The 23,859-nt window shown below is 38.7% G+C and overlaps 1 protein-coding gene across 2 annotated transcripts in view; it reads right to left on the bottom strand.

The window, feature by feature from the left end:
* The window catches only part of col24a1 (collagen type XXIV alpha 1 chain), a 71,926-nt gene that overhangs the window by 4,648 nt on the left and 43,419 nt on the right, over positions 1 to 23,859 (bottom strand). For both annotated transcript variants that reach the window (XM_029499408.1, XM_029499409.1), the window contains exons 27-54: positions 23,173 to 23,226; positions 22,532 to 22,585; positions 20,539 to 20,592; positions 20,262 to 20,306; positions 19,394 to 19,438; positions 16,002 to 16,055; positions 15,331 to 15,384; positions 15,168 to 15,221; positions 14,858 to 14,911; positions 14,398 to 14,451; positions 13,876 to 13,983; positions 12,840 to 12,893; positions 12,545 to 12,652; positions 12,049 to 12,102; positions 11,053 to 11,106; positions 10,790 to 10,846; positions 9,954 to 10,007; positions 9,079 to 9,132; positions 8,827 to 8,880; positions 7,460 to 7,513; positions 7,063 to 7,170; positions 3,341 to 3,448; positions 3,130 to 3,237; positions 1,894 to 1,947; positions 1,735 to 1,797; positions 1,393 to 1,446; positions 1,218 to 1,253; positions 270 to 305 (exon numbers count right to left, since the gene is read on the bottom strand). In XM_029499408.1, coding sequence (XP_029355268.1) covers positions 270 to 305; positions 1,218 to 1,253; positions 1,393 to 1,446; positions 1,735 to 1,797; positions 1,894 to 1,947; positions 3,130 to 3,237; positions 3,341 to 3,448; positions 7,063 to 7,170; positions 7,460 to 7,513; positions 8,827 to 8,880; positions 9,079 to 9,132; positions 9,954 to 10,007; positions 10,790 to 10,846; positions 11,053 to 11,106; positions 12,049 to 12,102; positions 12,545 to 12,652; positions 12,840 to 12,893; positions 13,876 to 13,983; positions 14,398 to 14,451; positions 14,858 to 14,911; positions 15,168 to 15,221; positions 15,331 to 15,384; positions 16,002 to 16,055; positions 19,394 to 19,438; positions 20,262 to 20,306; positions 20,539 to 20,592; positions 22,532 to 22,585; positions 23,173 to 23,226 — 1,740 coding nt within the window. The remainder of the gene's footprint in view (positions 1 to 269; positions 306 to 1,217; positions 1,254 to 1,392; positions 1,447 to 1,734; positions 1,798 to 1,893; positions 1,948 to 3,129; positions 3,238 to 3,340; positions 3,449 to 7,062; positions 7,171 to 7,459; positions 7,514 to 8,826; positions 8,881 to 9,078; positions 9,133 to 9,953; positions 10,008 to 10,789; positions 10,847 to 11,052; positions 11,107 to 12,048; positions 12,103 to 12,544; positions 12,653 to 12,839; positions 12,894 to 13,875; positions 13,984 to 14,397; positions 14,452 to 14,857; positions 14,912 to 15,167; positions 15,222 to 15,330; positions 15,385 to 16,001; positions 16,056 to 19,393; positions 19,439 to 20,261; positions 20,307 to 20,538; positions 20,593 to 22,531; positions 22,586 to 23,172; positions 23,227 to 23,859) is intronic.

The raw sequence follows: 23,859 nt of genomic DNA, 5'->3' as shown, positions 1-23,859 counted from the left end.
TGTCTACACTGAAGTGAAAGAAAGATGATTCATAAATTAGAGATCTAATGACACCACTTTTTTTCCTTTTCACTACTGATTCAGATGCTGGATGTGATATGACTGCTATCATTATAGTATGATGTGGGTCAGAACCCCTTTGTGAAAGATTAACAGTAACACAAATGCCATACAATATTATCTAATTTGACTGTTGATTAAAAAACAAAAAAGCAGTTACAGAGTATTACAGAGTAGTTACAGAGAGTTAATGAGTATGCAACACTTACTCTGGGTCCTGGACTTCCCTGTGGTCCTTGGGGCCCCTAAAAAAGGACATTTATTAACAGGTATACAAGTGTGTAGACATCTGATTGAGTGGTTATGTGAATTCTTCAACATCCTTTTGCATTGCTCGTGGAAAGGTTCGGAAATGATGCCTAATAGATAATTTAGCATCACAGTGAGCAGAATGGGACTAAAGGAAGAGACTCATCACCTCTCTGTGTGATGCTGCATTGCTAGGCAGTGGGATTTGTCCTGTCTATGCAGTCACACACTGCCCCCTCTGGCTGAACGGGGACCAAACTCTGTTCCGTGGAAGCTATTACATCAGGAGCAGCTGGACCTTATTAGGTCCTGTTCATGGGGTTTCATGCACAATAGTCCAAAAGTGGTCTCAGATTTTTAGACCCCACTGTAAGTGAGAGTAAGCGCATACATGACATCACAGCTGACATCAGTTTCTGAGTAAAAGGCTAGAAGAAGGGTTCATTGTTTACAGTGTTTTGGTGTGTGGTGGTGTGAATTGCCTGAACTGATAATCTTGCTACAGTTTACATTATAGACTGGGAGAGGGGATATGCAAGTGAATAATGCAGATTGCTCTGAGGTTTGCCATGCTAACATTTTGACAAGGCATTTCCTTTACAGTGTTTATACAAGGTCTGTGCGCACTGTAAGGCCCCACAGTGAGCTCTGGGAGACACAAAGTAGGAGCCATTTTCATTGTGACTCAGCCATAGAGATCTGCCATCTCTTCCAGCCTAAGGCACACTAACAAAACTGACACTGAACTCGATGTAGAAGTCATGACCTCCTCATTGACCAAAAAAAATAAATAAATAAAATCTCACAAGTTACTTTGAGGCAGCAGTGAGTGCGGAATCTAATTTTAGAGTAATCATAATAATCATAATGTTTTCAGTTTTAGTTTAGAAGTTTGAATCTGACATTACCATTTCTCCAGTGCTTCCTCTTGGACCCCTTAGCCCCTGCAAAAAGATTAATAACATGAAATACACAGCATTTTATGTCAAAAACTATAGACATTCCTGATAATTCTGTTGTGATAATTGTCTTGTCATTATGCAATTCTCATTTACGGACAAACACACACAAACAGAAACATACAGGTTTCCCCATCGGGCCAATCATTCCTTCAGGGCCTACAGGTCCAGTGAATCCCTGAAACAAACCATATGATTGAGGATAAATAGGTCTACATAGATTATTAAAAGCGGCCTTGTACAGAGAATGGTTAAAACGTGTAAATATGTTAACTTAAAACATTAGGTGAAGTGGATTCATTACAATTAAAGAGGCACGTACACCCATGTACTTAAATGGGGGGAATGGGGAGGACTGAACTTTTGTTTTTTAATGTCATGTTCCTTTTGATATTACTCCATACTTTTGACTTCTTTATCTGTAGCACTGTGGTGTGCCTACTGCGTCTCTCTTTATCAAACTTACCACAGTACCCATAGGGCCTTTAGGGCCAGGGAAGCCTGTAAATCCAAAATCACCATGAGGTCCCTAATTGAAGGGGGAGGAAAAAGCTCCTGTCAGTTGATACATGTCATTATAAAGGGACGATAGACGAAAGAGACGGATAGCTGTTGAGTATCTTACCTTTGGCCCTGGAAAGCCCTGTAAACCAACCATCCCCAGATCTCCTGATTCCCCCTACAAGCAACAACAACAGAGGAGCATTATCATTTCACAGAACACATCAACATTTAGGATGGATTTCAAAACCAACATGAAGAATTTGTTTGGCCACAAAGATGCTGCAGATACAGAAGAGAGACACTGTGTCTTTAAAAATGTCTTTGTCCATTTCCAGTAAACTGGGGTGCATACAAACGGTTTTGTGTCTGGATATAAAGTGGTCCCAAAACGCATTCAAACATCTTCCCAGACACACACGCACTGTGGCGTTAGGTCTCTGCAGCCTGCTCTGTGTCTGAGTGCTCTCTGTTGTCCAGAGTAGCAGACATTATGTTTGTACAGCCAGTCATCCACATCCTCTAGACAGCTCTGCTTTCAGCCCGGCAACTTTGGCCGAGAAACTCTATTCACTGTAAAGTGGAAGGCGATCTGACCCAAGGGCTTGAGTCTGCTCTCTGTTTCATGAGCATCAATGGAGATAACTGGTGGAGGGAGGGTAGGCTGAGGGATTGAATGATGTTTCTTTATAATTCTTTTTGAGGAGTTACATAAGCAAAGTGGAGCACCTCTTTTTAGTCATCCGGAGTGTGACGATCTTACATAACTTGGCCTTTCTTGGCACAATGTATCCATTCCTGGTCTCACCCACATAATTTGTTACTCCACTCGGGGTGGAAAAGTGTCAGATGCACATATTTTTAACCGCACCACAGATTGGCTACCTAAGCCACTGGAGTTATATTTAGAAAAGTCTTGAAGAATAAAACATTCAGTTATAAAACTGCTCCTTAACGACAACATTCCTTGGGATGGTATCAATTTAAGAGAGGCCTCCTACCACCATGGCTTCAAAATGGTATTACATTACGTGTTAAAAACACAACATTGAAAGAACATGAAAAGAAAGAAAAATGAAACCGAAGATTTAACATTAGAAAGGAACATCATGGAGGTACAGAGAATAAAATTTACATGGATATAAGATTTTCCACATAATTTACCATTCATTTATCTTGCAATACAAACCTGTTTTGTTTATCAATTTTTATGTGACCAGTTGACTTGTACATGTTTGACATAGAAACATTTACAGCGAATAATAAAAGTTTACTGTAATATCCCTAAAATGTCACACAGTTTATTGAAATAAAGTTTATTAATGGAACTTAAAAATCATAAATGTCTGTATATACTTACTGGTTGTCCTTTGGCGCCTGGATCACCTTTCCTGCCCTGGTCACCTGTAGCCCCCTCCATGCCACTGATTCCTGCTGGCCCCCTATCTCCTGGCAGACCAGACTCCCCCTGAGCCAACAAAGGTCAAGAATTAAAAGCAAAAGTACAATTTAAAAAAGTGTTTCTATATGTCAATATTTAAGAATTAATGAGAGGTCTATTATTTTTTTACCTTTTGGCCACGTGGCCCTCTTTCTCCAGGTAGTCCAGGTAAACCAACCTCTCCTCTGGGACCTGGACGTCCAGCAAGTCCTTCCTGTCCCACTAAACCTCTCTGACCCTGCAGATGGACAAGAATTTAGGCCAAAAAAGTTAATGCCAATGTCAATTAAAAATGACAAACTACAAATCAAAAGTATAAATACTGTAATATTTTCTCCAAAATTGAAATAATTTAATTTAAATTTATTTTAATTTCATGGTATGACAAAGTGTGAAGAGTGAAGCAAAGGACGAGGGCATTTAAAGGTATATTATGGAATTTTGAGGTCTTCTAGCCTTTTCTGATCTATCATGGGTTTTTTTTGTTTGTTTGTTTTTTGTGATATTGTTATCATATTTTATCATATTTTTATTTGCATTTACAGTATCAAACTAAAGTTGGAGTTGGGGCGGGGACACATCTCATGGGAACACACAAAAGAGTGTAGGCAATTTAGTGACTTAAGTACTAGCGGTGGGAATCTTTTACTATCTCACGCCCCCCTACCCATGAATGAATGAATGAATGAATGAATAAATAAATGTGGTGACTTGAGCGGAGTGGGCGGTGTCGATTCCCAGTGTGGGCACCTGAACATGTCTAGGTTAATTGGTGACTTGATGTAACTGTACCTGGTGACCCGAGCAGCACGGAGGCGTAGTGATTAGTGATGTTGCCCCGCAATAAGAAGGGTGCAGTTCGATTCCCTGTGGGGGCATCTGCACATGTGTAAGTTAATTGGTTAATTGGTCATGGGTAATGGACTGGGCTACAGCAAGGAACGGTGACCAGACTAGTAGAGATTAGATTATTCGTCTGACCAGACCAGAGACTAGACTAGACAAAACACCGGACTGGACCAGACTAGACCGAGATGGGACGTCCCCAGAGACTTAGACCAGATCAGAGACCGGACCCTTGCAGAGAGTAGAGACTAGACCAAATCAGACAAGACAAGACACCGGACCTCCCTCCAAACACTAGAACAGGGACATCCAGAGATTGGACCATAGACCAGCCCGGATGTATCTGTTGGAAAAATTGAAGGGAGTCACTAATAATGCACGCCCCCCACCAGTGAAGCGGCCATCTGAGTGCTAAGTCAAACAAGAGTCACTCACTGAGCTCAACACATTTAGAAGATTTTAGAAAATTAAAAAGTTTACAGTTAATATTTCCACCAAAGTTGTGGGACATATGTTTCATTGTTTTATTGTTATGTTTTTGCTTAAATGTGTGGAAGCATTAAAGTTTTCAGTTATAACTGAAGAAATTGTCTATATTTCATTACTTAAACCACCGTCTAGGGGTTAAATTTGCATAAATCGCTAAAAATTAAATTCTCAAAAATTAAAAACATAAAAAAAACATGTATATGGTGATGTCAGCATGTCCCGTATACAAAATGGAGGCAGACAGCCTGCAGATTTTGTTTTATTTTTATTTTTTTTTAAATTGATTTAAGGATATTTTAAATTGATTCTGAATCGTAGTAAATGAGAATTGCGATTCTTAACTAAATCGATTTTTTGGCACACCCCTATTAAATACCCTGCTAAGTCAAAATAATTTCGGGCAGAGTAAACAACCACATAGCCATTTAAAAAACAAAGATAAGAAATAGAACTTGTGAAGCAGAATTGTAATTTTAGTAGTTCATCAATGAATTAATGTTTGATTTCGAAGTCATAATGTTTCAATGTAAACATCTATTTCAATTGTTCCAAACACTAAATTTGTTGCACAGTCAGCTGTAAACCACAGTGTTCAAGTCTGCTGGCCTCTCCTGACTGACAGGATGTCAATGCAAACCACAGAGGTTTCCTGCTCCATCAGCAGTGTGGTGAGACAGAAGGGGACGACTGATATTGGAATAACAGAGTGAATGGGTGATGGCCTCACTTATAGCTTTCATTTCTCAATCATCATGAGGAGAAAGTCTGGGGCCAGGTTTAAAATATACCGGTTTAGGTATACTGAGTGAACCTCCAACCTACAGGTGCTGGAAAGCTCTTGCATATGGAAAAGCAAATATCTATCTATATTCCTAAGTTCCAGGTAGCACAGCAGCATAGTAGTTAGCGCTGTTTCCCCACAGTAAGAAGGTCGTGGGTTCAGTCCAATTGGTGACTCTAAATTGTCTGTAGGTCTGAGTGTGAGTGGTTGTTGGCCCTGTGATTGACTGGCAACCTGTCCAGGTGGTACCCCGCACTTATCCATTATTTTAGGCTGATCCATCAAACTCGTCCAAAAACATACTCACACAAACACGCACACACTTAAAGGACAGAAGATGAGCCCAAAAACATGACATAGATTATGGTTTTTTGTGTCGTTGAGGTTTTATCACCATCCAAAATTTCTAGCAGTGTCCCTACATTCATGCTATTCCTACCTTCTTCAATGCTCTATGCTCATCACTAAATACAATGGCTTGTTAATAAGAACTATTTTCACTTGACTCTTCTTTTAAATGGTTTAGCTGTCTGCCACCAGTTGCAGAAAGAAGCTTCATTGTATTTTTCACGCAATGGAAATATGTGTGTGAAACTGAACCTCTGCCCAAGTGCTACCCTCTTTGGTCATGATAGCCTTGGGAGCTCTGTAGGAAAAGAGCACCATAAAAAACACTAAATCGGACTGCTGGCTATAGTACACCTGCTATCTCAGGGGGAAAAAAAAAAATCAAGAAAAGTTTTTTTTTTTTTTTATGATATGAAGTATTTTAAGAGACTTAACACTTAGTCAAGGCTTTCAACCTCTTTGTCGTAAAGGGCTGAGATATTCATGGTTGAAATCTCAAATCAAATCTCTGGTTGCTCACTTATCTAAAAAATCCTCATATTTTGCAATGAGAAGAAGCCAATCAAATCATCCATCCATATCTTATCAAACCAATTCCTTGCCTAGAAATCTGATGCTGTCATCATGATCTTATACTGGCAACAGTCATTCATCTTCTACCCCTTTCCTGTTTCCAGGTTGCGGGGGGTGCTGGAGCCAGTCCCAGCTCACATTGGGTGAGGGTGGGGTACACCCTGGACAGGTCACCAGTCCATCACAGAGACCAACAACCACTCACACTCACATTCAGACCTACAGACAATTTACAGTCACCAGTTAACCCAAACATGATGTCTTTGGATGGTGGGCGGAAACTGGAGTACTCAGAGGAAATCCACGTAGAACCGAACCGAACACATGACCTTCTCATTGGGGGGCGACAGCGCCGCTGTGCTGCCCCCAATCAAATCAAACAAGGTATAATGATGACCCTTTGTTGCATGTCTTAAAACAACACACATTAAACAACAGTAACAGTTCAAGTAAAGCATTGCACATCAGATGCAGTCAAATAAAAGTAGTGAGGCTAGTGAGGTCTGTACAGTGTCTCCTGAGCTACGCTGTAGTATAATGAATCAAAGATGAGCAATTACGTCAAGCAGTTGTCTCTAGTTGCATTTTTCCTCTGCTATTAGCAGTCCAGATTGTCTTCAACTGATAATACTGAACATATTCTACCACTGCCCTTGCCTGAAATAACACAACAACATATGCAGCAAGCATAAAAGCACCTTTAAGATTATAATTTCTTAACTTTCCAATAGCCTATCAACATTAAATGTTATTTAAATTGTTTGGAAATATATTCAGATATGTACGGCTGCCTGTATGATGATGTTGCAGATTACCTGACGTCCTTGTTTCCCTGGTAGTCCAGGTAAACCAGGCAGTGCTGGGGGACCATCTGGCCCTGGGTAACCCTTCATTCCCACGAGTCCAGGTAAACCAGTTGGTCCCTGGAAAATGACAGTGTAACTCAGCTCAGGGAGCAATTTACAGACTCATATTCCAAATTCCTGCTTTGAAATCTCCAATCCTGCAGACCTCAACCAAAAATATTTGCTGATGGGTTTTTTTAGGTTTTTTGCCAGCTTTTATCTCTATTGTCCACCCTAGTTTATATATGCCTGTAGGGGTAAGCAACTACTTAGTTGTTTTAATTATTCTTAAGTATTCTTAATTGTACTACTTTGCTATTTCAGACTGAAATACATATATTTAATTGTAGTTTTATTTGAGACTCACTTCAATTCCAGGAGCTCCAGTCAGCCCTCTTGCTCCTTTCTTTCCTGCTGAGCCCTGGAGGAACACAATCACACATTTATAGACACACACACACACACACACACACACACACACACATATATATATACACAAGGTTATACAATCTCATTCAACTCTCATTGAGGAGTAGAAATTTCAAAACATTACATGAGCTTTATGAAGAGCAATGTGGGAAATTGTGCTTAATAGCAGTACATGCCATGACATAGAATTATCCTTAATGACACAGTAGTCATAAACTATGTTTCTGTTACTTGCTTAAAGCCATGGCAGCTATCAAAACGATGAACAAGGTTAAAAAAAAAAAAATCTGCAAAAAGCACATAAACCTCCATCTAGCCTTCGGAACCATCCCAAACCATCCTTTACATTGGCCCTAATACTATAACTTATGTATGAGTATTCAAAGAGAAAAACCCCTAAACAATTTCTGAACCAATGCAGATAATTTGAAACAGGAATACAGCAGTACATGAAGGTTTCCAGGCATGGTTTATTTATTGACGTTTCTAAATTGATGGGTCTATATGTTGCATGCAACATATTGCTTAAAATCAGTTTCAGGTCCAGCCAAAATGAATAAATTAACTGAAATACTCCCATAGAATTTGATGGTTATAAAATCACCCTTGCATACAGACTGTTTCACATGTGGAAGACAGTGAGCAGTATCTGGAAACCTGTGAATACTTGACTTTTCAAAAACTTGATTAAGGAGGTTCACAGGGGAAATGGAAGTTATATAATCTGAAGGGCTCTGACAAGGTTAAGCATTCAAAACTACTTGACACTTATAAAAGTAAAAGTTGTTATTTCAGGAGAGCTTCGATTACCAAAACATATCTGCTTTCAGGCAAACGGTTCAAATTTTATGATGCAAGTAATTTAATGGTCAAAAAGCAAAGAAGGAAGGAAATTTGATGAACATCAATAATCTTAGAAGACTAGAATCATGAATGGACATGGTCTGTGGTTGCTTTCTAAACTGCCTTTTTTGACCAGATGGTCTCTGATATAACTTAAATGTGAAAATGGTGCTTTGGCCAAAAGTCTGTTATTGGTCTAAATCTGACAGCAAACAGAAGGATTTTTTATTTTTCCATAGCTTCAGGTACGAATCCAGCCCAACCAATCCTAACCCTGCTGCCAGTGGCTGAACAATGTAGGAGCTTTGTTGAGAGTAAACACTCTATTATGTTCAAAAAGAAAAGCCTAGTAGCAATAATCTCAGGGAGTAGGCAACATTTCCATTTTATACCTCTTCATATTGTACAAATGACAAGATGCACCCATTAATATGCCAACAGAAAGAATTTACATGGACTCACCGGAGGTCCTGTCTCTCCTTTTGGGCCTGTTTCTCCAGGGAGACCTGGTGATCCCTGAACAGAGCAAAAAAATAAAAAATAAAAAAAAATAAAATAATAAAACAAAAACAAAAGTAAAAAAACAGTATGATAGTTATAAATAAAGAAAATCATAAATAATAAAGAGATAAAGTATTTGACAAAAACATGTATAACCATACTTGAAGTATATACCCCGTTACATGTCAGTACTAGAGACGTTTACTGACTTACTGGTAGTCCTTGTGGTCCACGAGCCCCACGAGATCCAGGCATACCTATATGGCCCTGAAGGACAATTTTGACATATAAATGTTTTTTTGTTTTTTTTTTTTTGTTCCTGTGCTTTTCAATCCCTGCCAGTGCACAGATCCCGACAAGGTGTAACATGTACATGTCATGCTCACTTCAACCGTGGCTCATCTCCACTATAGGAATTACATCATGTGCAAAACCACGTTTCACATCAGCACCGTTTCCATAAACTGCAACGGAGCATGTTCAGCAGCAAGCTACAGTTTTGTAGCTGAGGTTAAATTGTGCACTCGAGTGTAGCCTACAACAGTTACACAAAATTATCCGACAATTTGGAACATAATATGAGGTAGAGTATTCAATGACTAAGATTTGTCCTTGGCACAATGTATTAAAAATACTCTTACAGTTATTAAAAAGTAATTTACTCCATATTCGGTAAACTTGAGTAAGATCTTAAGAGGACCTGGCAGCACTTGCTCAGAGATCTTAAGTTAGGGGTAGTTATAGGTAATTTGAGTGTCAAACTACTTTGATTAATCGGAAAAGAAGAAATATGATAATGCATCAAAATGGTATATTGCTGTGATCTGAAAAACGTCATGCATGTGCGTGAAGACTATGGTGTCTGCAGGGCATGAAGTGACAGAAAAATTCCAAATTTCTCCAGCCCTATTCGTGAGAAATAGAAAAGTATTTCCAACGTGTGTGGTCGGATTTATCGGACAAAGCAGTAATTCAGTTGAGCACCAAAATAGCATGAACAACAATGCTCAAGGCAAGTTCTCTGCGTGGTGACTGGGAGGGTTAGTGTGGATTACTGTGTCTGATGTTGATTTAATGGTTTTGTCTACCTGATACCCTACATCCCCTGGTTCACCACGCTCTCCTCGTTCTCCTGGGGGCCCCTGTGTAGACACAAATGCACACACATGAATGCACATGTTGTATACACACGCCTTAATTTATATCCAGAAAGCTTTGACATAGCCGGGCAGCTTAAAGACGGACTCACTTCTCAGGGCTAATGGCATTGAAACACATTTTATGGACGTGAACTACGAGTCTGGCTCTTTACCAGAATTGCAATGGAAAGGAATAGTACTAGAGTACAGTCCCAACTTGTTAATGCAACACTATTCATGTGGCAGGTCATTAGCTATTCCTGTTTAGACCTGGCTTTCTTGAGCGCAGTGGAAAATGTGTAATCCATGACATAAGTGATGAGGAAAAATCCTTCTCCTTTGTCAGTAACAGTAATGTTTTCTATACATTCACTGCATTTAATGCATCCAATGATTGGAGAGATTTGTGTCCATCATAATATTGTCATGAAGCCACTATTTCATAATGTCATAATTTCATAATTGATGAGCACAAACCAATGTAATTTGAACTCTACCCTAATATGTAAATATTTTCTGAAAATGCTCAGCCTGCGATGAACAGACCTGAGCCATGAAGGCTGATAACCAGGTCCATAAACATTATTAACAGATTTAAAAACAAACACTGATATACTATCTACAATATGGCTGGAGGGAGACAGCGAACAAGGATCAGGATCTCAAAATCTACATCTAAAATCAGGATACTCACAGTGTCAGTCTGACCTTTATTCGCTTTGAATTAAACAGAGCAAGATGTGTTAGCGACCAGAAAGGAGAGTTTAAAGGAAAGCAAGACCTACTGGTTCACCTAAGGGCCCTGGTGGTCCTGGGGTCTTATTGTCCTCGCCTGGGTAACCCTGGAATATAACAAACAAATGCAGGATCACACACACACACACACACACACACACACACACACACACACACACACACACACACACACACACACATATATATATATACATATACACATCTATGCATGTACAAAATATATGTCCCATAGAATCAATTTGCAAATTGAGCAATGACATAATTCTATTTCAAATACTGGTTATTATTTTACCTTCTCACCCTTAGGACCTGGTGGTCCAATGGGCCCAGGCTTGCCAGGGTGACCCTACAAAAAACAAAAGCTGATTATTGCACTTAACATAGCTGCCATACTGGCAGCAGCATGTTTCTCAGAGAAACATGAGTTTCACCGTGAGGCTGCCGGCATATTTATCAGAGCAGCTGCTATAAATACATTTCATTATATAGCAGCTCTTACATTCTGTCACTTCAGGATTTAAGTTTTGGCATGGACTCAGAAATCCCTCAACAACCAGAGTGCAGAGTGAAAGACTGACTGAGACTTTGTACACATGCACACATACATTCACAAATGTATTTTGAAGAATTTGAAACCCTAAACCAGACGTTGTTGGTATTGATAAGACAGTAGATTTTCCTGGAGAAATGAACCTGTGGACTTCATTATAGTCCCATTTTGTCTTCAGTATTTATTTGTGTAGCACGTTTAAAGGGTTTTCCTGCCCTATGGTTTAATTTGGATAGTTAATGTTGAAGAGTAAGGAGGAATAAAAATGTCACAGGTATAGTGTAGATTTCTCTCCACCAGACTCAAACTCTAGATATGTCTAACACATGGCAGGTGTGCAACAAAAGGTTAGTAGGAAAAGAGAGTTAGCTAGATTGCAAAAACATTCAATAGCTTTGTCCAGTTGAAATCTGCATTTGAAGGATTTAGTCAAGTTAAGTCAAGTACAGATTTACATTTGATGAATGATCCAAGAACAACTCTTTTTGGGGGATCTGGTTATGGTACGTGGGTAGCCCAGAAATCCCACTTTGTAAAAAATAATGTGATGTACTGAGCCAATACTCAGTCAGTTCTCTCACTTGTTATGTAAGAATAAACCTTCTCATCAGGAATATCAGCATAATCACATCATCACATCGCAATCTTTGTTGGGAAACGTTTGTTGTGTGTGTATATGTGTTTGCACATTTACACTTTAAATTACCTGCCATAAAACCACAGGTAGGAAAAACTTACTGTGTAGCCTGTCAGTCCTGGTTGTCCTTCTATTCCCATGACTCCAGGCTGACCCTGGAAGTGATGCAGAAAACACCACAAGAAATCTGAAATTTGAAATCAGCCCTAATGCTTGTGTTGTTTTGCTTTTTTCCCTCTGACTCTGCTAAATATAAATATGGCCTCAAAGAGACACAAGTGCAATTTGAATTTTGTGACCGTAATTGTATTCTGACAGGGATATAAATCTTTTCCCCGAAGCTATCACAACATGGGCTTAGTGGTTCTGCTAAAGAGGTGGCTTTCTTTTTCTATAAAGAGGAAAAGAGTGGATGACTTCCTCTTGACCTTGTTTGTGTCTTTCTCTTCTGTCTCTCAAGCTTGGAACAAACATTGTGTTTTAACAAAAATCAGACAGAGCTGAATCTCATAGCAGGAACTGAAGACCCCTTGATCAGATTCAGAAATTTGTTATGTTTATACACAACTTGAAACAAAAAAGAGAATAGGAACTAACTGGTGTGCCTCGAGTTCCCCTGGCACCCTTCAGCCCGGGCTCGCCTGCTTGGCCAATGTCCCCTCGTGTGCCAGTCTCACCAGCAAGACCCGGAGGGCCTCTTTCTCCCTGAAAAGATACAAAATGTCATTGAGGGGTGAAAAATAGCAACAATAGTATCTAGCCCCTTTTGAAACAACAAATATATACTAGCCTGTTTGTTTTTAATGCTGCTGCCAGTTACCCCCAGCCACTGTTCCACATGGACAAATGTGTTGCATTATATTTAGAAAGAGGCCATGAACAAGATACTTACTTTCTTTCCATGTCGGCCTCTGTTTCCTGGAGGTCCCAGTTTTCCTTCTGGCCCCTGTAACAGATGAATTCAAATAAATTAAAGAAAATTCTTCAGAAAAATCTTATTTGAATAATTAATAATTTAATCTATAATAATCTTATAAACACCAACTTCTACTGGCAGATGACATCAAATTGGCATCCAATTTTAGTATTTCAGTATTTCCCGACTGTAGGCTCTATTCAGACAATCTGCCGAGCTATATCGAGACCAAGCTGGGTAGGTTCAATCACTTTAGCATTATATTACAACACCTTGTACACCAGAAAACTTTTTTGCCGCACACCTGTCTAAGTTGTATGTGGGGAGACCATAGACTTGTTTGTTTGTACATGCCTGGATTGCATCTATCATTAATCTGGATGTGAGCTGTTTAGGGGACATCTGTTAATTGTAACCAGAGAAAATAACCCGCATTATACAAAGGTTAAAAAAAATGTACCTTTAGAAAACACTGAGCATCTTATCTGAGAGCAGTGGTTCATAGCATGTAGTCCACAATGTTCAAAAGTTTTGTCAGATATATCAGCTTGCATTTCGGTAAATTGAACAATATGCTTTCGCATTGAGCTTTGTATACATGCCCTGAGGTGCACACCCATTCCTTTCCCTCAACATCCATAACTAGATCCGGATCTGGATCTGGTAAACTTTGACGCACTGTTATCAGACAGTTATACAATCTATACCTCAGTGCGTTTTTCTGTCACTGTGGCAAAAAGTTTTTGATGAAGAGAAGACTGACCTCTACTGGGACAGAGGGGCATTAACTGGTTATGAGGACTGCCATAATCTGAGCCACTGGTTGTAGACATTAAAAATTCTGAAGTTTTATAAAAGATAAAAAAAAAAAAAAGAAACAGAATTTACCTGACCTTTCACTCAACTCTAGCTTTATTTTAATTGAGTGGTAGTGGGCCTTCTCAATATATGCAGCAATGCCAAAGATAGTTATCTTTGGTACTTAAAGTTCTTTAACATATTTTACGCTTACACGAAAGCCTTGTTTACCGGGCCCTCCGGGTGGCCCTGGGGGTCCTGGGTCTCCTTCTACCCCTTTATCACCTGGCTCTCCAATTGGTCCACTATCACCAGGTTCCCCCTGTCAGAGAAACAGAGAAAGACAGGCAGACAACGAAGAAGTGAGAGACAGTTTAGTGATAATTTTGATAAGTCAATATTAGAAACAGAGAGAAGTATTTTGGCCAGACAACTTGCGGTACTAAACTTAAGGCTGGAATGGAGTGGATTTATTTTTATTCCCTATTAGGTTTTACAATCAGTTCAAATTATTCAAAACCTACTGGTTACATTGACTTGGAGTTAACATTTTGTTTTCTTTAACACTAAACTTAGGACACTAAACTGTGTTTGAAAAACCAGAGAACGTGCCCTTCTGAAGGCTCGCTATAATGATCCACGAGGCACCCATCAATTAGTTTGATATCATTAGTACAGGTCAGTAGTTCAGTTCACTTCAAAGCTCTGTCATAAAATATGGTTTTGCTATGTTTACCTTGGGTCCATCTTTCCCTTGAGGGCCATCTTCACCAGGAGGACCAGGTAGACCCTAAAAATATAACACCATTAAAAAAAACCTCTTCACTCCTATAAAAATGTAAAACTCAACACAGGCGAATTGTGAAAGAGTTAGCTTTTCAGCGATGGCAGATCGATAGTGGCCCTAATTCTGAGATATCTCATTTGCTATAATGTAATTTGTGAAATAATACAATTTTAAAAGCTGAACATCCAGATTTAACTGTTCCAAACGAGGAAATGAGCCATCTGAATATTGTGTTGCTAAAACTTTAAAACCTTGAACGCTTAAAATAATCTTCATTATTAGACATTATTGAAAGTGCATTCATCAATCGTTTTTTTTGTAATTTGGGTGAACAATTCTAGAATGTGCTTAATTACAGAGGTTATCAGCGTATGTATGAACATGCTCGATTTCATTTGCAGTCACTCACTCTTATCCCATCCTGTCCCTGCTCTCCTTCAAATCCCAGAGGCCCAGTATCACCCTGCAGGGGCACAAAATACAAACCAGTGTTGTCTGAAGGGCAAAACACACTTAAATTTGCATCTAAGATAATACTTATGGTAGGGGCTGTGCAACACAACTGCTGTTCACTCAAGGCTACAAATTGATTGAGCAGGTTTATGGCTTTTCACATTGGTGGAGGAGCATTGCGGCTGAAGTTAGAATTGAAAAATATTTTCAAAGATGCAGAGGTAAGAGGTATAAACAGGTTTAAAGCATAGCTAGGTTGTACTGACCTTTAAACCTGGCTCTCCCATAGGACCTGGTTCCCCTTCTGCACCAGGCCTGCCCTACAAATATGTGGCAGAGAAAAAAAAAGGCATTAATTATTTTTAAATTTATATCAGTTTGATCAATTATTTTAAAAATAAATATTAAATATATTAAAAAAAAAAGTACTTCAGGTCCTTGCTCTCCATCAGGTCCAGCTTCTCCAGGGGGGCCTTTGGGTCCCTGTGAGAAAAATAACCATTATAAGACGCCTTATAAACAGCTTATTGATGCAGGAATCTTGTTATCTTACTGTATTCGTCAAATCCAGATATGAAATGCCAGAAGCAATATTATACAAAACTCTAGCATGTGATAGCAAAACAACCACATACAGTTAAATGTTTAACCCTGTAGAGAAAAAAAAAAACTGTGTGCCTGGAGTAAAGCTGAAGACCAGCCAAAAGCATGATGAGACCCATAACATAAACCATGCTCTTATTGAGAACGCTCACCCTAATAAATACTTGTATCTGATTGTTTGACATTCTTGATGTCCCTGAGGGGTTGGCGGTTTTCCAGCAAAATCAAGTTGAAGATTAATCCAAAAGGGGAGTTAGAAGGCGTGGAGTGTTAAGACATGAGGAATGCAGAGAGATTCCATCCCTCTCAAGCAGTGCAACTACTGATGACAATCAGCATCAGATCTCCTCAGAAAAATATTCTGTAACTCAGACAGTTTCTTCTTCGTGAAAACTTTATAAACAATCTGAATGATTTGGGGAAAGTGTGCTACAGTGAATTCCAGGTCCATTTTCACAATGTGTGGTTTGTTGAAACAATCAGAGGGCAGTACTTACTGGTTCACCATGAGGTCCCCCCTCTCCGCTACTGCCTGGAATACCTGGTTTACCCTGGACACAAACACAATGAAGAGCTCATTGTCGCTGTAGCCATTTCTTTGTATACTCGCAGAGACAAGCATAGGAGAACCAGGTTTTCATCACAATCATCTACTCAACATTATCAACTTCATCAGTTCCAATCCAACAACAAACATGAAAAGTGGCTTCAGTGTTGCCTCATGCCTACAGACACAACACAAAAACTAATTGGTGCAATATGAACAGATTGGCTTGTCCATGGTGGAATATCTCATTGTTGTAGTCTGAACATTATGTTGCCAATTTAATCAACAGACCCAATTCTGAAAAAGGGTTTTGTCCAGTATTGACAGAGGAAGATATAACATTTACATAAGAAATATGAAAGAAACTCTTTAAAATAATTTTAAAATATTACAACACACTAGTGATACATCATAAAAAACAAGCTTTTCTAATCGTCATTATTATTTTTTTTAAATTACATCTACTCTAGCAAAAGTAGTAAAGAACAAAAGGAAAACTAGAAGACAAATCACTTAATTTTCAAAAGTGAGTGTTGAATTTATTTTAAAAAGATTTATGGCTCCTTTTTTATAATACAGGACTCTGTAACAGCAACCACAATCACTGATGCGTTGAGTAGGAAAACGCCAAAATGAACTGGCTCTGACTTCACAGATAGCAGCATGATTTTTACACAACTATAAAACATTTTTTTAATTGTCGGACATAAAAAGGGTGAAAATTAAGCAGCACGGACTTTGAGAATGTTATGCAAAACACAAGTTGGCGGTATAACTTCAGAGCTCATTTATGAAACTGCTCCTGCCCTTAGGAGCCAAAGATGCAGTATTTCTCTTTTTTTCTTTTTGGCTGATGAGAGTAGAAAGCTGGAAGGATGAGGTGGTATAGATGATTAATGTATAACCAACGGTTGGGCGAAAGCTACAGTGACTGAGAGAAATCTCTTTTCATTCATTCAACACTGAACTACACTTGACACTTACCGCATTAGGACCTTATTGTGCATTCAGGAAAGGTCAGAACAGGTCACAACTAGTGTGTGTGTGTGTGTTTGACTGCATTGTATGTGTGAGGGTATACAGACGGTTGGCTATACGTGAGAGTGAGTGCACAGGCTTGTACGTGTTTGTGTGTATTCCTGTCTGTAAAGAGTAATTATTAATAACATAAAAATGTCAAATGTTAAGCCAATACAGAATCAGAGAAAGTAGAGAGCATTGGAAAATAACAAAAGCCAAATGACTGCTTAAGTATATGGATGATTAAGCTTTTTTCCAGCCTGAGATTATCCACTGTAAACTATGCCACATATGGATCAAACAAACTGGGAAATGATATACAGTGATGATGTAGATAATAAAGACTATTGCGCAGCTCACATCGATCTGCTTTTGATTCAGTTTTTGCTTGCATGTTTCTACCATCTGTGAAACATCACTTATTTAAGTCTTGAACAAGTTCAAAAGGATATCAAAACCACCATATGTCCTTATCTTGATGGTAAAAACAGGAAAACTTCGACACCTTCAGCGCTGCCAAATTTTTACTGTGTGTATGATGTGGCAGTGTCAATATTGTGCACCATTCTTGGCGACTGGGAAACCACAATTTCTCCTCAGGGTTATGCAGCTTGTACCCAAGCCTGGCAAATGAACCAGCTGGCTGATGTCATCAACTGTTATCAGAAAGATATATTGTTTCTGACAAAGGTTTCAGGGAGTAAGGAACAATAAATTATATTAGCGATATGCCAAAGATGTGTTGAAATAATGAAGACGTTTTGTCAGTACATAATATGCCCACCAGAGAGCACTGACTACACAGCGTCATGTTTGGAACGATGTGCCAGACTCACAACATCACCTAAACATTGAAGGGCATACGCTTGACAACTAGTCATAGGATACAAAGACAGTTTAAATGAAACAATTGATACAAAGTAATGACTCATTTAAAGCCAAAACCTCACACAGAATGCAAATAATTATTTGGGTTTATGTCTTCAATACAGATGTAGAAAATGTGTATTGATGTTTCTGCTGTCATTGAAATATTATCCATCAATTTACCCCAGGAAAAGTAGTCCCAGTTAAGATGCTGTGGCTAACGGGGATCTCACTAAATAAATAAATCTAATCTAGTTTCAGTGATGTACGTACGCAAATTCATCACAACTGTAAATCTTTAAACTAATAAAGCTTTAGTGCTGTAAGCTTAACAGAAACAGATGAGTGACAGTGAATACATGCACCCATGTTCTGATTATCTGAGTCTCACCACTGCTCAGCCATTATTTTAATATGTGACAGCTTCCTCTTTGGTTACTTTGTTTGATATTTTGATCATATATTTTGAAGGAAAGAGGATGTGGAAATGTTTTGCAACTCTGTCCTTGGATAGTAATGTTTCCTGCTAAAATGAGGGGCATGATTAAAGCGGGACAGGACTAGGTCAAAACCCAGTGTGAGGCTAAAATCTTGATTTTATTAGCACAACAAAATCACCACACATAAATAAAGGACAATGACTGGTCTGTGATGTTGGCTGTCCTTAATTAAAAAAAAAAAAAATCCCAGAGAGAAAGTTAAAAATGCCAAAATATCTTTCTTATTTTGTCTGTTCCACATTACACATTCTCTCCCTGGGATCCAAAATAAGTTAACCATTATTTACCTGAGCTCAGGAAGGTAAGACGTTTTTGTTTGAGGCAGATTTATATTAATCATAGCGGTATTTAGTTGAAAGCCTTGTCTTCCGTTGCACTCGTTTGTCGTGTTAAAGTTGCTGTGCTTAAAGCTCTCCAGCATTTCAGTGGAGAGAAACTATTTATTTCTTGACAGGGTTTCCATGCTGTGCTTTTATCAGTGTATTGTCCATCTGCATTTATTGGCATCTCTGCTGTTAACATCTCATTTAGATTTGCTTGTTCCTTTAGCAAAGGAGGGGAAACCTTTATCTCCTTTCCATTTGTCTGCTCTCTGAGTCACTGTGACTTTTCTTTAGTTACTCCTCTTCCTTGCATTTCCAGAGAGACTGACCAACAATAATAAGGGCATACACAGTCCAGCCATGTACTAGGTTTATACAAAATATTTGAACATTAACTGACAACAATGTACTGAGGTAGCATCATTAAAATAGCCCCTCAGAGATGCTGTTTGTGTCAGGAACTTAGTCAGTGGAATGGCATGACATGGCATCCACCAATAGCGGACATATGATCATGCAGCCACTCTGTCTGTCAGTTGGTCAGTTGGTGACACCTCCGATTACAGGGCTTACCCTGTTGCAGGGCAGCCAAACAAACAAACAAAAACAAAATGCAGTGAAACATTACTTACAGGCTTTCCAGGAGGGCCTCTTTCACCCGGACTTCCAGCCTTGCCCTTTAAAGATAGATATCAGTATGAGTGCTTATCAAGCTGTTTGAATCAACTAACTCCATTTGTTTCAGTTTATTTTAAGATAACTGGTTACATCCCATTAATTTACATTTGCGCTGCATGATTATTGTAGCCTACTTTTGTCATGATAAAGACATCTGTGAGCTATTTTACGCAACACAAACACCAATTGTTTTATGGGGAAACATTTGCAGATACTGTGCATCTTGAAAACAGATCTTACAAATTTAACGCCACCACTGTCATCCCCTCAAAGTTCATTGCTGGAGTTCAAGTAGGTTGCACTCAGCTGGATGAGATAAGTATTAAGTTTACTTTTATCTAATTTTCCTCAGCAGGCTTTTCTCGGCTTTGCTCGAAGCAAGCTAGCAGGATTATATCGTAACTGCATCCTGGTCTAACCTAATAAACGGACAGGAAGACATCATCCCACTTTGTAAATAAAAAATAATTAAAGGTCCACAAAGTTTTGGACCCCAGGGTTGTACTGAATGCAGTAACATTTGACATTGCACATTGCAATGTATTTTCCATGAAGTGAATGCTCTTTAAGAGGGATCTACTTGCTGCAGGTGAAGCAGGTTTATGACAATGATTATTCTTGGCTTTGGATAAATGAGGGTACACATAAATTTGCCTTCTCATTTCTTAAAGCCTGAAGCCTGCATAGCAAAATGTGTTACACATAAAAAGTCCTTTTAACATTTATATAATTGTGGCTCACAATTTTGTCGTGCTATCTACAGCAGAGTGTAAGATGAAAGGTATTATTGAATGCGTGTACATTTATTGAAGGATTACTTACGATGAATCCTGGCTCTCCTTTCGGGCCAATGTCACCCTTTTCACCCTGCAAAGAAAGAGCATACGCACGGACGTTTTTGTCAAGTTGAGTAATGAATTAAACGTTTCAGTGTCTGTGGCAAATAACTCAATAAAAGCAGTGTGCCCAAGTTAAGAAGAACACACCAGATCTAATTCTTAGCATACAGGAAGATGTTTTATTTTACTACATCTATGACATTGTCACATACACATGGTGATTTTTTTTTTTTTTCACACAGGGTGATGTGCATGTTTACCTTGGTGCCCTCGAGGCCCAGTTCTCCTAATGGGCCATCTGGACCCAGAGGCCCCTGTGCAATAACAATATGAGACACACTTTTGAATTTCACACAACAAAGACTGAACAGTAAAGGGATATAGTTATCTTCAGGGTATCATACACAAGCCTTTAACTCTTGAATAATCAATAACAAAGTAATTACTCACTATTCTTTGCCTACATGTGGGGGATTTCTCAGCATTGTCTTACCACCATACAGGTAGGGTGACAGATTAAGATCTTTAAATACAACCCCAGACTCTTCCCTTCTCTCTCCTGCCCACTCTTTCAAATTTTTCCACTTTCATGCAATCTGTCGTTTGCATCTCGTCTCTTGTCTTTGACATCTTTACCTTTGAAAACCCTATCTGCCCCGAGCCTTTGGCTTCCAGTCAGGTTCCCCATTCTTCTCAGGTTAATCTGATTCTACTCAGACAAACACAGCTTTATCTGTCCTATCTGGAGTTCATCTGTCACACATATGTGGCGACCACATGTACTGGACCCTGACTCTGAGGGTTAAACTGATTCATTTAAACTGATTAAAGCTAACCTGCTGGTTATAATTAATTTATTAGCAGGATTAACATTTATTGCCCTAAACCATGCAGAGTAACCAGTTGCAGCAGAAAAGATGGCAATTCAGCAAATATCTGAGTGTAAGTAATAGAACATATTATTACACACAGTAGTTGTACAGGATTTCTGGAGCGCTTAAAAAGCAGTTACTGAGAGTGGTCATTAAATTCTACAGTTCCATTTTGACTCCTTTATGTTGATGTCTGATGTTATTCCACACACTGCAGCATTGAGAATGCATGCAGCTGTCTCTTCAAAAAACTAAAGCCAGAATGAGAGTGTTTGACTTTGGTTAAAAGAAATGGCTGTTGCAAGTTTCCCCTGTCGGTGATGGATCTCATACCTTGACAACAGACAGATTGCATCTTATCTCAGCAAAGCAGGCAATGAATACCAAGCTGACGTGCAGATTATGGTAAATAACACAAGCAGTGGCAGGGTAATTGCTGCAATTAATTTGAATTATTAAGAAAACAAGTTGATAGATAAAAACAAGTGAGCTATAGATGAGTGAACCAATGTGATAAATAGTGCTGTTATAGGATATATTCAGTTGTTTTTTTAGTGCTTCTCGTCAGACTCTAGCGTTTTCCTTGACATTTTTAAGCAGGACTGTTGTACTGTTAGTGTAGCTGGCACCATCAAACAATGAAAATAGCCTATATATAGGTTTTGGCCGCCGTTTGCCACAAACATACATTTCTGGGATTTCATTAATCAGTTATTGTCATTGGCAAATTACAGATTGGATTATGTTCTCAAACAAATAAATTATCAAGCTGCAGTGTCTTTGTGGATGATTTAATTTTTAAATGGTAAACTAATACATATCATGAGCATACATATTGGCACAAACCCAATGAATGCAGCACAAGGCTTCTTTTTAACATAACATGACATAACATGCAGTAACCGTTATTATTTTGACAGATCGGGCGATTGAAATATGAGTCAGAATAGTATGAGTCGATCTATTACACAGTCTGAGCTGCTAGATAAAAATACATTTATCATGACAGCACCAGGAAGCTTCACAACTAAAGCCGCAATTCCAGCTTCTGACCTGAAGGTGTCATTCTTGTCACAGCAACATGGTGCCCCACCAGTATCACCATCCTGCAAGCCTTTGACAATATCATTATGTCTTTCAACTTATATGAGGCTGATGTAAATGCACCTATAAAAAGCGTGGGCCAAGTGGAAGGGCAAACCCATGTCTCTTAAATGTCATGACTGGTTTTGTACATGGGAATGGAGCTGCGATGCAAAACATACAACCAAAGGTCTGATAAGGGAAGCTTTTATGGTCATTTATTGACTATTAAGGGGGCTTACATTGATAAAAGTTCATTTAGCAAAACTAGAGTTCTAAATTTAAAGAGAGCTCTTACCATTCTGCCCTTCACCCCAGCAATGCCTGGAGTACCCCTCTGTCCCTGTGGACCCTGTGAGAAAGAACAAGACAGACTGAAGGCCACAGTGAGACCTATAAATTGTGCAAACCAAATAGGGCAACCTCTGTATCCATCTTTTTAACCCAGATTATAACAAGTCAAACAAGTCTAATGGATATACAACAAAGCCTTCAGCAGAACTTCTGAACAATAACCTTGAGAAATACTATTTACACACGTCTAGACTGAACTGTGGGGAAGAGAATAAGTTATCAAACTGCGCTTAAATTTTATGTGTTTATGTACAAAAATCAGGATTATGTTCACCCAACTGAGTGTAAGATGTTTCCATCCTGCACTTTTATAATTTATTATATACAAGACTGATTGAGTTAGATGATGAAACTCAATGCGTCCAATCTTCTCCATCTGTTTAAAGCTAATGTGTTTCAACATGAATCAAAATGGAGGGAAAAATGTTTATGGAAAAAAAATGTATACATTTATTCAAGACATAATGAAGTTAACCTTTTTAATTTGATACAGCAAATGTAAAAATCAGTTGACATCCCGCAGACATCATAATGTAAAGAATCCCTCTTGCCATGACAGAGTGATGATAAGGGAACAACACTTACAGGTGCACCTTGCATGCCAATGTCTCCAGGACTTCCTGGCAATCCTGGATAGCCCTTATGCCAGAAAAGAAATAAATAGTAAAGAAAAGAGAACAATTCATGCCACATTTTAATGGCATCTACCACATGGGCAGTTAATATTGTTATTGTTGTACTGAAGGGTATAATAAATTATGCTGCAAATGACAATAATTAGTGAAGAGTAAGACTGCAGTATACAGTGAACAGTAGCAAAATAAGACTGTCACTTGGACTGTGTTTCATATTAATTTGTGTTCCTAGCAGCTGGGTGCTATGGTTCTCATTCTCTTTTTATAATTATCTATTAAAGAATCATATCAGAATAACATCTTAAGTGTGTTAAGGCAAAAGTGGCTTATATATGCCAGAAACATTGTTTCAGTAGAAACAGAACTTCATGAGCTGATCATTGTAATTTGGGGTGAAGCAGCACAAAGCACTAACATTGAACCCATAGTCACTCATGTGGAATATTATCTCAAAACCTGTGACACCCTAACACCTCACGTGTGTCACGAAGCTTTCTTTTGATACTAGCTGTGATTAAATCAGATAACTTTTCAACCAGCTCCTAAATTAGTCATTCTGTTTTCTACCCAAAAGACACAGGAAACCTTGGGCTGTTTGTTGTCTCATTACCAAATGGTTAAGAAGTTTTCGATAGGA

This window comes from Echeneis naucrates, chromosome 4 (assembly GCF_900963305.1).
Source record: "Echeneis naucrates chromosome 4, fEcheNa1.1, whole genome shotgun sequence".
NCBI lineage: Eukaryota > Metazoa > Chordata > Actinopteri > Carangiformes > Echeneidae > Echeneis > Echeneis naucrates.
This window is presented reverse-complemented; position numbering and strand designations above follow the sequence as displayed.